The sequence below is a fragment of the Trametes versicolor genome (genome assembly GCF_000271585.1).
Source record: "Trametes versicolor FP-101664 SS1 unplaced genomic scaffold TRAVEscaffold_5, whole genome shotgun sequence".
NCBI lineage: Eukaryota > Fungi > Basidiomycota > Agaricomycetes > Polyporales > Polyporaceae > Trametes > Trametes versicolor.
The window spans coordinates 423636-438319 of NW_007360325.1; the positions used below are offsets into that span (position 1 = coordinate 423636).

Sequence of the window (14684 nt, forward strand, 5' to 3'; positions counted from 1 at the left end):
TGTATGTGTTTTTTCAAAGTATCCATTGTGTACAGCTGTTCACAGAACTATGCCTGTACATGCCTGTTCAAGAAATTAAGCCTGTGCATACCTGTTCAATGAATCAAGCCCGTATATGACTGTTCAAAGTACTGTATAACGGAGCATGCAGTGGGATCTGTGGGCGAACAGACAAGGACCTCAGTACGGTGCACTTGTGGTACGGGTGCAAGACTGAGGGGTCAAAATGAGAGGCGGTCAGTATATGTGAGCGCTGCACGAGCGACGAGCGGGAACACGAGGCGGGAGATGGAAAGGCGCAGAATGCAAACATGTACTGTAAATGGAAACAATGAATCGATGAATGAGTGATATACAAAAGGTGGCGCAGGGGTAAGCAAAGGTCAAGAAGGCGCAATCGTGCAGTAAGTAACAGTAGCATATCATAGAGCAAGGTGTAGGTATACCCGGTATGCAATAGGTCGAGCGTGAGGTACGACAAGTGTGTGTGTCGCACATACAGCATCCGCACGCGCAGGCATCGGGAGCTCGTGCTGTCACTGCGCTCGGATTGCTTGCTCCAACACTGTATAGAAAGTATTGTAGAGATCAGACAACACATGGAGACGAGGATTCAGAGGGGAAGAGCAGAGACTCAGGGGGAAGGGAAAGTGGATTATTCCGAAGCTCGGGGCCCGTGTACGTACAGGTGGGCCGTGGCCGCCCGCCATTCGCTCTTTCATTGCACAATTACACCTGGTATGCGTTACGGCTATCGTTGTGTCGCTGATATAGTCAAGTGGCAACTAAGACAACGTTTTCGGTCCGGCCATACTGCTCCACGGTTCGAGCCCCAGCATGGCACACTTTTTGGTCTGAAATCTGCGCATCGGTGGCAGGCGAAGTGCCTGCCCCCGTCTTCGCCCGCTATGACCCTATTCGAGCCGCGCCCACCATACTAAGGACGAAAACGTATCATATACACCCTCAACGTACTACTCTGACATCCACTACACGTACAATCCCGGTACTTCCGAACCGATCCCTTCGATTCCCCCTTTCCGTCCCGCGTTTCGCCCTCCTGCCTGCTCATACAGTCACGTGAACGCAAACGACGCGACACATCGCATAGCGTCGGATCGGTCAACAGGTCCCCAATGAAATAACTCACGTCCGGCTATCCACCGGCACAGCGCAACCTGAGTGCGCGCTAAGGCCGACAGCGCGGTCGCATCGTTCGGTAGGCCGGTTCCCGCGCCGCCCATGCACATGCGTGGCATGTAGTACACCGCAAGCCCGGCCGCAGCAAGCATGTACAGCGCCATCGCGATGAGTCTGACCCAATCTTGCAAGGGAAGTCCTTGAACCTGCAACGCATACCTGTTAGATGAACAGTCATGGTCGTAGAAATGAGCTCGATACCTGACAGGTGGGAGTCGTTTGCGCCTGTGCAGCAAGCGGAGCGGAGTGGCCAGCAGGTGTCGCAGGACGCTTCAATGGCACGAGGACCACAGACGGCGGGATCGGAGCATGCTCAAGGAAGGCGCTGGAAGTAGGCGCTGTGTCGCCGTGGCTACGTGAAGCGGTCGTCTGTGGTGGATGTGCCCTGACGAAGACATGCTGTGGCTGTGGTCCGCCGCTTGAGGAAGTGGATATGTCGACGGATAGAGACGTGTCGGGCGTCAGGGGAAGCGGCGGGGGAATGTACGCCGTCTCAGTGGACTTGTGGACCATGAGGCGGGTGTTGGTGGGTTGCCGCAGACGTTTTTGGAGACCGATGATGTCCACTAAGAGAAAGAGCCAGTGAGTGAACTCGTGAACTCGTGAACGGCGTTGGCAGAGACGAACATTCTTTATCCCTCTTCTCAGACGTCAGACGAGCCACGTCCTCATCATATTGAAATTGTAAGTTCAGATAGCTGGTTTTCACGGTATCCACAGCAGCGGTCGCATCTTCAAGCTGGGAGCTGAGACTGGAACATCGGTCGCGGTAGATAGTGACCTCCGAAGACAGTGATGCCTTGTGCGCCGGGTCAGATGAGATGGTCCTTGACATGAAAACCACACTCACGTTCTCTCGTTCGAGGAAAGTGGCGCGGCTGTCTAAGTCCTTCGTCGCGCACTTCAGCTCCACCAAGGACGCGTCACGCGAGTCGCGTTCGGCTTCGACATCTCTAAGCGTTTCCTGGAGAACACCCTGAGTCACACAGGTAAGCGGGTAGACGTGACAGGAGGGCGTTTGGACGAACGTTCTCCTGTTGCGCAGTGCTGCACCTGTCCTCCAAGACCCGGAATCTTTCGCTCTGGCGTCTCAGGACATCTTGGTGTTGCTGCGCGTCGACTTGGATCTTCTCTTCTAGTCCGAGAAGGGACGCCTGGTCCGCTACCTGGCGTAGAAGGTTCGCTTGTTTACACGGGGTGCGAGGAGGGCACAGATGGTACTCACAGCTTGCTCTTGAAGTCGGCGAATGACCTGCCCCTTCTTGCGGGATTCCTCCTTGGCCTCGTCGAGTTGAGCATCAGTCGTTGCAGCGCGATCCGAAACGGATATGAGCTCGGCCCTGAGCCTCACGAGCTCACGATCAGTCGCTGCGAGTGTGCATTCACACCACTTTGTAGACCCAGATTCCAGGATGAGTGGCGGGATTCCGCATCGTTCACAGGAAGGGGTGGAATCTAAGTGTAGTGGTGAGCACAGCACATTTTCAACCAGGACGTTCACTGACCTTCGATCGTCGGCGGGCAATCGTCGAAGACAGGAGGATACTCATAGCTGTATTCTTTCGTGACAGGCTACGTGGTTCAATTAGATGAAGCCTAAGTAGCAGGGTGCTATGGGTGCTTACTCTGTCAAAATTCTCGCAGAACGCAGAGACGGCGGGTATGGTCGCCATCGCGAGCGCAAGCAAAGTGGGTGAGATGAAGACCTCCAAGTGGCGTCAGGGCTCTCAGGAGTAGTTCGCAGCGTGCCATATTGCAAAGGAGACAAAGGGCGATGTATGAGGCAGCGAGGAGAGCCCGGAGAGGTCGTCGGTCGTGACAGAACACGCACGCCCCAGAAGCGCCCACGACCTGACCTTCTTGCGCGCCTGACCATATGGACACACAGAACTTTAATTGCTTTAATTTATTTAACAGTATACATTCTCCGAAGCAAGGGGAAGAGACGCGGTGAGGGGTTGCTACAGATATCGACGAGGGCGCATGGGAGCACAAGGATCTTACAGAGAGGTGTACAAGCAGGCGAACTATTACAGATCTACCGGGATTACCAAGGGGATATTCTGCTGGACTGAGGCGGCAACCAGGTGAGCCGTCTCGAAGAGGTACCTACACCGTCGGCATGAGCGCGCCTGCATACATGACCAGATATTGAAGACGTACTTTTGCACCGCGGCGTGAGCGAGCTTCTTGAAAACGGTACCGCCCATGTTCACTACAAAGGACCGGCATCCGCCACGCATAACGACCAAGCCGCCGCGCCAGTCGACTTCGGGTAGGACAAGCTTGAGGGAGGCGTTGACCTCGCAGTCGGAGCAGTAGTGCGCAGCAATAAGGAAGCGATGCTCACGCCCGACGGCATCCAGGCAGGTGATCCAGGTCTCGTGCAGTTCACCGTCTGCTCCGAGGATAGCTTCGAACGACGGGAAGCTGGGGTTGTCGAGTCCATCACGGGTAGAGTGGATGGCGGTGGGCACATGGACCAAGGCTGGCTGTCGTCCGTCGCAGGCATACATAACACCCGTGATGGACTTCACCGTCGGCTAGAGCAAGTCGGATAGGTACTCAGCACAACGTCATTCGTCGCAAGGTCAAAACTCACCTTCTTGCAGCGGAGAGGCGAGCGAACAGAAGGCATTTAGGGCGGTAATTGGGCGGAAGGAGGCAGAGATCTAGAGGGAAGAACGGTGGTGAGGGGTTAATAAGGAGAGCGCGAGTGGCAACAATATCCATAGGCTTTGTACACCACGAATTTATTCTTCAAGGACGTTTAAGGACACGTGGATAGACTGGCGTTGCCATAGCCAAATGCCTATGCTCTGCCTCAGACACCGTATTATCAGCTCAGAAGGGCCCACAGCGGGCGCGAGCAGTAAGGACATTACGCGCAGGTCGAAGGAGAGCCTGGAAGTGGGCAGGAAGAGAGGGCGCTATAGCCCGCATTTCGGACATTGAACATAGTGCTAGCTGGATTATACAGTTGAACAAGCGGTGTTTCAAAAATCACTTCTCCCGGCGCGGTCGCCTGCAGTCTACGGCCGACAGTCTTCTCCTAGTATCTCATCTGCATCAGCGGCATGAAGCCGACGTGTCTGGTCTGTTATGCGCTGCTTTCTGAGGACCCAGGATCAAACCCGCAAACTTTTCCATGCGGTAAGAAAGTGCAGCCATGCCTCTGGGCAACTTGCTCATTTCTATGATCAGGGCATATCGTCTGCTCGGAGTGCGCTGCCGGACTGGCTTCGACCCATGTCAGATGCCCTTTCAAATGCGCAGCCGGGGCTAGTGGAGGCTTGCAGCCCGTCGAATTTTGTTACAGTGCGCAAGACTGGACTGTGGAAGACGTCGCGCGGGAGTACGTACTGGTATTCTACTGTCTTATCATTTACGCTGAGATCTCATTTTCCGTTAAGGTACGCCTCAGGACTACTGCGCTGTGCACGCATAGACGACCACGCAAGAACGAGCACTCTACCGAAGGAGATGGCCGCCGTGGACCACAAGCTTAGGATCCAAGGCCAACGCATCGCGGCTCATCGTGCCAATATCGTGCGCCAACTAGACGACGCGACGAAGGCCGAGGCGGACATATCCAGAACTATCGTTGAATGTCGCACAGAGGTCCGTACGATCAACGCTTTGGGAGACAATACTGCTGCCGGCGTGAGCCCTGTGGGTCCTCTCAGAATTTGCTGGCATTCGACTGCTAATGCCTTCGGGTTGCTATCCGCGTCTTGAGCATGCGCCCCCCAAGTCAATCTCCGCTCGCCGTCCTCTTCCGGATGAGAGCCCGGATGAAACTCTACCCAAGGCGCGTATGCCGATCTTCTCCCCTCCGATATGCACGCTTAACGTCTCCTCATGTGCTCAGGCCAAACGTAGTCATCAATAGCCCTTCATCCATTGTACTGCGCGTGATCCAGCAACCTCATTCCCCGCTCTATAAGTTGTCATTCAATATGAGCCCTCCGTAGTGGGCCTTGCTCCCAAGATCATCATGGTGTGCTACACAGACGGTGTGGATAATCATCGACGTATAAAGCACTTTGTTTGAGCCTTGAAGGTAAAACATGTACCTCTCGATCCCTCGGTCTCCTCCCTGCTCTCACCATGTATCCTGGACACATCGCTTGCGGCGCCTGCGCCTTACCATTCGTGCCAGATGCACCAAACCTGGCTGCGCCGCACACTGTGAGCCCCTGTGGTACGTCTACGCCCTAAACAATGCTCACGCCACTCATCGCCAGCTCTGTGTAGGTCATGTAACGTGTGGCGCGTGTTTAGCTCCCAGGGCCGATGCAACTCCTGCAGTAGATGTACTGACTTGTCCGGTATGCGCTACGCAAATTCAAGTCGACCACGTCGTTCGTCTATATCCCGCCAACGAAGACAGCAAGGCGGAGCAGGCTTTCTGGGACGCAGTCATGCGGTAAGCACTCGCTTCTTTTCGCCCATTCGGTGTCCGCAAGTGATGTCAAATGCTAACGCGCCCTCACAGAGACCCTGCGGTGAAATCGGCCAAAGCTGCGGCGGAGATGGCAGCCAGCAAACGCCGAGGCGTCGAGAAGGAGCTTGAGTTGTGTACGGAGCAGCACGGACTGAACGGGTCGTCCATAGCGGAGCTCCTAGAACAACTCGGCACCGCTCGAGCGCATCGATCTTCTATTCACCGGCGGCTTGAATGCTTCCAAGAGAAGCTACAGATCCTTCGAGACGAACGGAAATGTCTCGAGGATCGGCAACCTGGCAAGGCCAGCACAAGGTGACGCCTCCGTTCCCGTGATGATGTCGCTGTTTGGTGAGGCTTACCTATGCACGCACCAGTGGTTGATTGCGCTATCTCTCAAGGCGGGCGCTCGACGACGTCCGGGAGACAAGGAGGCTCAGGAGCTCACAGCGTCGTCGAGAAGCCGGCTAGTTCTGTGTTGTTGGTTTTCTATCTCGATGTTAATCAATATATACGTCGTCCATTGATCCCCGGCCATGCGTCTCGCTCTCTGTATGCTTGTATATTGATGCGCTTTGGGGATTTGCCTGCAGTCGAGTTTTGAGTTCGCGCAGTGCACTATTGGAGCTCGGGCCTCACGTGACCACCCCCCACCGGCAGGTACTCACCGCGGCCGCGAGTGGCGTACTTCATCCTCTCTCTCGAGTCTGACTGTTCGTCCTACGTCGTCCCTCGCCCTACAGTCTTCCCAGTATGAGCGTGTATCGCAGATTTGGCCACAATTTGCCTCATAAGTCGGGCATCAACGCGGCGGCATTCGGTCCGGACGCCACCTTTGTCGTCACGGCCACGGCGGATGGCGGCGTGTATATCTGGCGGGCGGAAGATGGTGCTCTTATCTGTTCTGCTGCTGGGGATACGTCTGTGCTCTCGATTGCATGGACAGAGATTGAAGACACGTTCGTGTACGGTACCGCCAGCGGGAATGTGGCTAATTGCAGTTTCTCCTCGGTGCGTGTCATCGCTGTACGTTGACTGCGTAACGTCCTGCTTATCACTCCATATACAGGAAGACAATACGCTACATATAGTAGGGTTTCTGGCCCACAATGCACCAGTGAACTGTATATCCGTTCGCGGGTGTCTGGTAGTATCTGGCGCTGGAAGCGAGGTTCGTGTCTGGAAGTGGCGCGATGACGGTATGTTCTCCTGGTAGCGGAGAGCTCGCCCGAATGACCCTTCTGACGTGCTATATAGGGCCATGGGATCTAGTCAAAGACGTCTCGATCCCCGGCGCTGCAACGGTCGGGCGCCCTCGGACAGAAATTCTGGTGACGGCAGTTGGCTGGGCGAACGTAGCTGAAGAGGGCCCCATGCTCGTCGCTAGTTACCTCCACCATGGCGTTTTGTAAGTCCGGATCGTGTACTACGTGTCCGACACTCACTCATTCATCTAGCCTCTTCGCAAGCGAATCCTTGACCTGCACAAGGTTCATATCCACAGGCGGCATGACGTACGTTTCTATCATGGCTCTAGGGAGCCTTATCCGCTTACGCTTTGGAAGCGTCGGCGCCAGCATTTCTGATGATGGGCGGCTGATATCATTGACCACTCTGGCTGTTGGTTTCGATATCTATTCGCTCGCGACTGGCAATCGCCTTCGCAGGCTCGCGTATGACGGAGAGACACGGGCGATTCCTAGTCGGTTCCTCCATAGCGACGCGCAGCTTGTATGTGGGGGAGAAGGGGGCAAAGCGCACGTATGGGACGTCATGACTGGCAATAAGCTTCAGTCGCTTCCCCATCTCGGTTCGTGGCCCGTTTGTGATGTTCATGCTGTGTCAAGGCTGATACTATCGCTTTAAGCTCACGACAAAGTTGTCGTGGTTGACGTACGTGTTGACTATATGGCTGTAGCGTTTTTCTGACGATTAAACAGTTCGCTCGTGACCGCAAACTTGGGCGAACCTTGATCATCACGGGAGTGTCCGATGAGCTTAACCCGTACGCCGCGCTGTGGATCAAGGGTAGGTCGATGTAGTCCTACACACTTTCTTTGCATGGTGGCGCTCATTATCCAGCAGAAGAGTCCGAGGCTCCGAACGTGGAGCCGGCCCAATCGGTGCGGTACTCTACCCCTGCTCTGCATCTTAACTTCGCTGACCACGTCCCTCTGAAGGACCCGCCTTCACGTGGGGACTATACTTGGTTGTTTGCTCTTCTAGCCCTCATTTGCGTTACATTCTTTGCCTCATCCTTGTCCTAAAGATCCCCCGCGCACGATGATGTAACCTTGTGGATTCATGAAGCGGCATCACCTCAAATAGACGAGGCGGGCCTGCGCCTATATTAGACTCCGTTCACCAAACATACGGTGCACGCTCCTCAGGTATGAGTACTGTCGGTTACATATCCTCGCTAGTCATTGGGTTGGGTCCCAATCGTCAGCTAGGAGGGGCTGGAGCCGTCGGATGCCCGTGCGTGTCAGGAAGCTAGCCCAATTAGGTGAAGTCACGCGACAACGCAACGCGGCCTCCCTCCAGCCCATTTCCCATGATGATGCATTGATGAGCATCGCACTGCGCAGGGCTCGCTGTCGCCCTCAAACCATCACCTCTCGCTCACCCATATCTATCGAGATCCTCCAGTAGTAAAGTCCCCCATTGCTCATCATCCTAATGCGATATTTAAACGGTTGTGTACTCTCAGGTTCCGACCCACCCGTCTTCGCTGAACAAGGATGCCTGAGATCCAGATGGCTGAGGAACTCGACCCTACAGCCAAGATTGAAAGCACGTATAACAACTCAACAGTTTTTTCACGCACTGATTCATGTACCGTAGGTCTTCTGCGAGAAGTGAGCCGTCTGCGGGCGGCTCTTACCCTCAAGACCCATCAAGCTCACGGCTTGGCTGTGGTCGTCAACAACCATATCCTCAACTACGACTACTATCGCGACCGCTGCAGGGAGCTTGAGGATGAGTTGGTGAGGCGCTTTGGGACAGTGGACCCTGATGCCTTGAGGATCGTCATGCCGCTCAGGTTTCCTGACTGATCGGGCCTAGGTCAGTACTCGAGCTCCGTCACAGGTTCCCCCGCTTATTCCTTCGCTACAATACAGGATTGAGCAGTCCATCTCCGAGTTTGTCTATGTGCTTTCGTGGTCTTTATCTTGCTGTGGGTTTTGTAGATGCAGTAATCATCACGCTTATCATGCTTTCCTCTGAAAGAGACTACGCCGTGCGTTTCAGTTTTGTCAACGCACTTCTTTCCAGTCGTTTGGCGTGCTGCCTAATGTAGAGCAAACACGCTCTATGTCGGAACCGAAGGGCGTGAATGGCTCAGATCGCGGATAGGCGCCGATATGGCGGCACAAGGTCGTTTATACCAGCAGGCTCGCTATAAAAGTAAGTCCGCATCGCCCCCACGCCTTCCCCTCAACTCAATAATCTCCTCTCCTCCGAGATGTCCGCCCTCACCGAAAATATTCTTCTACTGGCTCTGCTGCTCGTCCTTTATGCGTATCGACCTCGCCCGGTTGCAAGCCAAGTGCTTCAATCTCCGCGCGCCGAGGTGCTGAACGACTCGGCGTCCCACACTGCTCCCGACGCCACTCGAATCGTCGCGCCATGCGGGCCCAATCCGCATCGCTCTGGCACTCACCCGCACAACAACACTGTCTTCAGAGCGAGCACCCCCGTCGGCTTGCCCGCATCGGCATCTGTCCAATATAAGGTCGTCGTCAACGTCGAGCCTGAACCTGACCAGACGCCCACCGTCCACCGGGCATTCGACCACGCAGCTACGGCTGCGACAGACGGCGCATACGCGTAAGTCGGTCTGTCCACTCCGCATCGACAGTTCGCTCAATGTGCCTGTGTCTCTCTAGGAACGTTCCCGAGAACCAATCATCTGCGCCGTCGCCCGGGCCTCGTGCACCTCCCTCCCCCTCCGGCTCTACCGTCACGGCTACCTCTTCCACCCTCGTCTCAACCTCCCCTACCCTTGCCTCAGACCCCCTCCCTCTTATATCTACCCCTACCCGAACTCGAGACTTGCCTGAGCCTTACACCGACGTTCTCTGCTCAGATGTCCCCGGCGACTCCGGCATGCGAGCGCAGACCATAGGCTTGATGACGCCGCCGGCTTCTGAATCGCGACGCGCTCGCTCCGTCCCCGCGAACACAGTGCGGTCTTCCACCCCGTCTACCACATCCGCCAACCTTCGTCCGATGGAGCCACTTCACATCGTGGCCGAAGAGGAGGATCAGAAGCCGACGTTGCCGATTGTTTCTGCGAGCGTTCGCGTGACGCGGGCGCAAGCCGCGGCTGCCAGTCCTGGGACCTCTGTATCCAGCGTTCGATCGACGTCCACACAGGCGACCGGAAGTAGCACGACCAGGAAGACTGCTGGAGGTGGTTCGGCCAAGAAGGTAAGGTCTTACAACTCTTCATACCATCATGTCTAACTAGTAAGCAGCCGCCCGCCGACCCGCGCAAGCGTATCTTCAAGTGGTTCAAGGGGAAGAAGGGGGTTTACCTGGACAACGGAGAGCCTGCTGGCACGGCTTGGTACAAGTCCGAGTCGGATGTCGAGATCGCTGCACCTCTCGACCCCTCGTGCCTACCCGACATCCGCCTCGGCGATCTCTTCTACCACGAGTCCCCGGGAGTCGATCAGCTATGGCTTTGGTCTTTCGCCACCGAGCTCTCCTTTGCCCCAAGCTGGGTGCGCGTTCCTATCGCGTACAAACGGCCGGATGGTAGGAAGCTCACTGTCACCCCGTCGCGCAAGGAGCCTTCCTGGGTCGTGTAGGGCCGGTGAGCACGCTATGCAGCATGTTGATCTGCTTATTACTCACACTTTTAATAGCCCTCTCAGGACGACTACGTCTCCATCTGCTCGCCGTAGATGGAAATGACCCGCCATGATCAGTCGTTCTCCCTTCCCTTCCTTCCCTCTATGACTCACGCTCAGGTTCAAGTTGGTGCTGGCCACACCCCATCCCCTCGTTTACCGTTCCCTGTTCTCCATCGCCGTTATGTTCCCGCTACCCATTTCCTATACTCCGTCACCGTTATGCCCCTGCTACCCGTTAACTACCCCCTCCTTTGGTCTTCCTACGTCCCGACATCCCCTATGCCCACTCAATCCGCTCCTTACCGCGTCCTATGACCCGTCACCGTTATGTTTCCGCCACCTACCCTCTGTCCCTCCTTTCCGTGTCCTATGATCTGTCTCTGTTATGTTCCCGCTGCCTGTATATTCTACCACTCTGTAATTCATCAGCTTCTCCGTGAACAGTACTAGTGCGTTCGGCGTGCCAGGTGTGGTGTTGGGCTATCGTCTGCGCTCATGTGCTTGACAAGATCGTCGCGGGGGTGTGCCGTCCATTTTAGGTGCAAGACTGCCGGCGCGAGGCCCTCTACACGCCCACGCGATGCCGTGCATTGTTCTCCAAGCACACGTCTCGATCATCCGGCGTGCCAAGTTGGGTGGCGCGCGTCTCTGAGATCTGAACGTTGAACACTAACTTGGCCTCACATCCTCGCTTCTAGTCCCATAGCATGTCTCTCTTCGCTGCCTTCTCTCCGTATGTTTGCGCGAGAGAGCTCTCTGGGCATGAGGATTCTGTCAACGCTATTGCGTTCTCCCCTGACGGGCGTTATTTGGCGAGTGGCGGAGATGACGGTTTACTCTTTATCTTCGAGCCTGTTACAGGTGAAGTCCTCCAAAAGCTAGCATACGGCGTACCTGTTACTGCCCTCGTATGGTCAGGCCGTCTCGACCACGAGCTGCTTGTTGGGTTCAGCGATGGTGCAGTACTGGTGGCTGAGGTCACAAAGGTAACTTACAATATCTACTCGCCGCGACAGCCCGATCTCACACGAGCCTCCTAGTTGACTATTGCTGGATACTATGTGCCTCGCACACATGTATCTGAAGGGGCTGTCGAAGCGATAGCCAGTGATCCTCACTCCGAGTATGAACGACTCGTCGTATGTGCAGGGTCCAGAGTTGAATTGTGGGAGAAGTTGCGGAAAAGTGATGGTATGTGCTCTCCCGTACTCCCTGCACGTCCCGAGATTTAAAACCTTTCGAAACGAGGCGTTACTCTGGTGTGGCAGCAACGGCGTCTCGAGCTACCCTCCTCCGTCACGCTCTCTGTAAAGGACGGGCATCGGAGCGTCCCTTTACCTCGGTCGGTACACATCGTCCACGAAGGCCGCGAAGCCATCATCAGCTTTTTGAACCATGGCATCATGTACGTCCGAGCGTATCATAATCGAGCCACATTGACTCCTCGCGCTAGCTGCTGGGACTTAGTTGCAGGCTCAGAACCGCCGAAGTTCTGCTGGAAACTACTACCGCGTTCTGCGCGAATGTAAGGCCGCTTCCATCTTTGACATGGTTTAATGGTGCTAATGTGCTCCATAGCGGTCGTTCAGACGTTGCGAGCGGGCAGCGCCTTGTCGTGTCGAACCTCTACGACGGCTTCGACCTGTATGATATCGCTACGAGGGAGCATGTGCGCACTCTCAAGACTGCGCTCGCAGTCAATGTTCCGCTCCCAGTCATACTCACGTCGCATGACTCCGAGATAATAGCGGGTAGCTCTTCCGGGGAAGTGCGCGTCTTCGACCCCAGCAGCGGGGAAGAACTGCAGGTTCTCGACCATGATGGTGAGTTCTTCTCTCCGAGTGTGCCTGCCGGCTAACGATATGCAGGAGCAATCATACAGGCCCTGGTACGCATTGGATACCCTGTTCTGTGCTGTCGTACCTCATTAACCAGGCGTGCACAGGCACAGTGTGATCTGAAGGGGTCAATTCGTCTTCTCGCGACAGGATCCTCCGAGAAAGGCTGCGCGACAACGCTGAAGGTGTGGCAACGAAACTTGCGTGGGGTCAAGACGGCATCGCTCGCAGCGCGTCCGAGTGGCGCACACCTTGGATTGCGGATGGGCGATGGTTATCACTCTATCGGACCCCTGGATGCCCATTCCAAGCGGCGCCTTCCGACACCGGGAAAAGGCTCCCGCAAAGCGGTAGAGCCCCTTCCCCGTAAGGTCCTCGGTACGTGCAAGATCCTACATTGATCAGTTATAGACACTGATCACCCCATACAGGCTCCCGTCGTACCCGAGGTTGCACTGCGCCCGGCCGAATCCCCCGCCAGGCAGTAGTCCTCGGCAACTTCATTATTTCCGTTGCGACGCCTCGTAGGCTCTTTGGTGCGTGCACGGTGTTTGTTCAGCGGCGGCCGTCGATGTTAACTGCTTCATATCGCCATACAGTCGCGCTTTTTGGGATCTGCGCTGCAATCTCACTGGCGGCCCTGTCGCGCGTTTATGGTGCGAGGGCTATATCTGTAAGATTACCTGCCAGGAAATTCCTTACGCATACGCTGATGCGAGAGCTCTCTTAGCTGTTGGCAGGCGGGCTCACCTATGTTCTGGCTCTTTTTATTTCTGTTGTCGGTGTCGTCGTGCGTGCTTTCACGTCGGGTATAGCGCGGCACGTAACTTCCTACATATCGCATGGGAGTAAATGCTCACATGCATCCAGGTTGTTGGGATGCATCCGCGGCGTGTTCGTGGGTATTACCGTTGAGCTTGCTCAATGGTTGATTGACCTTCTCAGAGGGTGAGAGCGCAATCCAGTATTCCTCCGAGACGTTACCAATATTCTTCAGGTATGTGGATAAGGTGGGAGGCGGAGAGTCTATCCCCGGTTCTGTCGAGCGGGAAATCCTGAGGGTCTGAGGCGCTGGCGCCACGTTTTCCCCGACGACCCACCCCAGGCGCCCAACCGATGTAGTTCTCATTCTCATTCTCGCTCCCCTCCTCGACTAGCTAGACTTTGCTACTGCGCTATCACTCGCCGTCGACAGTATCTCGTTCTACCTGTGTTCCATTACCACATAGTATCTCTTGGCGCAATGCATGTACCCCATGGCATGGGGGTCTTTCGACAACATCGAGAGGATGTGAGCATGTATCCCATGTATCCCTTGCTAGGTGCCAACTCGCCTCTTCTTCAACCAGAACTCCTCGACGCAGCGCCACATTTGATGCTGGAATCTTGTAGGATCCCGCGGAGTACGCAGTTCCAAAGACAGACAAAGGATGCGGTCGCGCGCCGCGTGGTCCGTCGCCTCAAGTTCTTCATGCAAATGGCTACGTCCTCTCTTGCTTCTGTCACACATTTACCCTGCCCGCCACTGCGCTCGACTGACCCACTGATATGTCATCATCTACCGCTGTATCTACCATTGAAGCTATGGCCGCTCTTGCGGAGCAGCGAGACGCCGTTGATCTGCTGCAAGCGCGGTATACTCTCGAGATTAGACGGTGAGTGGCACATTCGGAGATGTGTCTGTGTTAGCTGACCATTTGTTGCAGGTTGCTGCGCCCGCAGGGCTTCAGTCTTAACCCTGCGGAATGGGACTCATCCGCTCTCGGAGTCCTGACTTCTCTCAATCGCGAGTACCGCCATGACGCAAAGATCGAGATCATCGAGAACGCGAGGAAGATTCGAAGGAAGGAAGGCTTGCACATGTCGCGGAGCTAGACTCGACGCGACCAGGCAACGCCTACAACAAAGAAACTAATACGATCTAACCCAAGGGCGGCGAGCGCGAAGGCTTGCTAACGCCGAGCGTAGACTTTCAAGTCAAATCTAGCCCAAGGACCAAGTTAATATTATGCTGACTAAGAGAATACAAAGGACGGCTTACCTAGCCCAAGGACCAAGAGGTCAAGATGAGGGCTAGGGTCGCTACAGGTGGGGTTTATATACTGAGTCAGGGGAGCCAAACATGTACAAACGTAAAGGTGGTCTGTGCGCACATTAGTGCCAGTCTGCAGGTGGGGGTCAGGTGACTGGTCACATGCTTCTAACTACTGGTTCTAAGTCTAAGTGTCGTACAAATGGCCGTAGAAAATAAGGAAAAATGTGGAAACATATAGGGGTCTTGTCGTCTCCACGACATTACCCCCCTCCTATTGTCCATCGTCCCTGATGGACCCACGG

The 14684-nt window shown here is 55.3% G+C and overlaps 5 protein-coding genes across 5 annotated transcripts; 3 read left to right on the top strand and 2 right to left on the bottom strand.

Annotated features, from left to right (window-relative positions):
- Positions 1–1076: 1076 nt before the first annotated feature.
- On the bottom strand, positions 1077–2873 carry TRAVEDRAFT_46484 (uncharacterized protein; the record flags this gene model as incomplete). Its single annotated transcript, XM_008039147.1, has 8 exons — positions 1077–1346; positions 1402–1766; positions 1828–1999; positions 2051–2176; positions 2229–2366; positions 2426–2655; positions 2706–2772; positions 2826–2873. The coding sequence occupies 8 exons, from the start codon at positions 2871–2873 to the stop codon at positions 1077–1079; spliced, it is 1416 nt and encodes a 471-aa protein (XP_008037338.1).
- Positions 2874–3230: 357 nt separating this feature from the next.
- Positions 3231–3838, bottom strand: TRAVEDRAFT_46485 (uncharacterized protein; the record flags this gene model as incomplete). Its single annotated transcript, XM_008039148.1, has 3 exons — positions 3231–3309; positions 3364–3743; positions 3803–3838. 3 exons carry the CDS (start codon positions 3836–3838, stop codon positions 3231–3233), a joined length of 495 nt encoding a protein of 164 aa, XP_008037339.1.
- Positions 3839–6400: 2562 nt separating this feature from the next.
- Positions 6401–8703, top strand: TRAVEDRAFT_46486 (WD40 repeat-like protein; the record flags this gene model as incomplete). The annotated part of the gene is made up of 9 exons (XM_008039149.1): positions 6401–6658; positions 6717–6846; positions 6905–7055; positions 7105–7161; positions 7213–7457; positions 7515–7540; positions 7588–7675; positions 7733–7840; positions 8492–8703. The coding sequence occupies 9 exons, from the start codon at positions 6401–6403 to the stop codon at positions 8701–8703; spliced, it is 1275 nt and encodes a 424-aa protein (XP_008037340.1).
- Positions 8704–9113: 410 nt separating this feature from the next.
- TRAVEDRAFT_46487 (uncharacterized protein) lies at positions 9114–10464 on the top strand (the record flags this gene model as incomplete). Its single annotated transcript, XM_008039150.1, has 3 exons — positions 9114–9478; positions 9538–10081; positions 10129–10464. The coding sequence occupies 3 exons, from the start codon at positions 9114–9116 to the stop codon at positions 10462–10464; spliced, it is 1245 nt and encodes a 414-aa protein (XP_008037341.1).
- Positions 10465–12085: 1621 nt separating this feature from the next.
- Positions 12086–12367, top strand: TRAVEDRAFT_122172 (uncharacterized protein; the record flags this gene model as incomplete). Its single annotated transcript, XM_008039458.1, has 1 exon — positions 12086–12367. A coding segment is annotated over one exon (282 nt), but the record flags the coding sequence as incomplete, so codon positions are not given.
- Positions 12368–14684: the final 2317 nt, after the last annotated feature.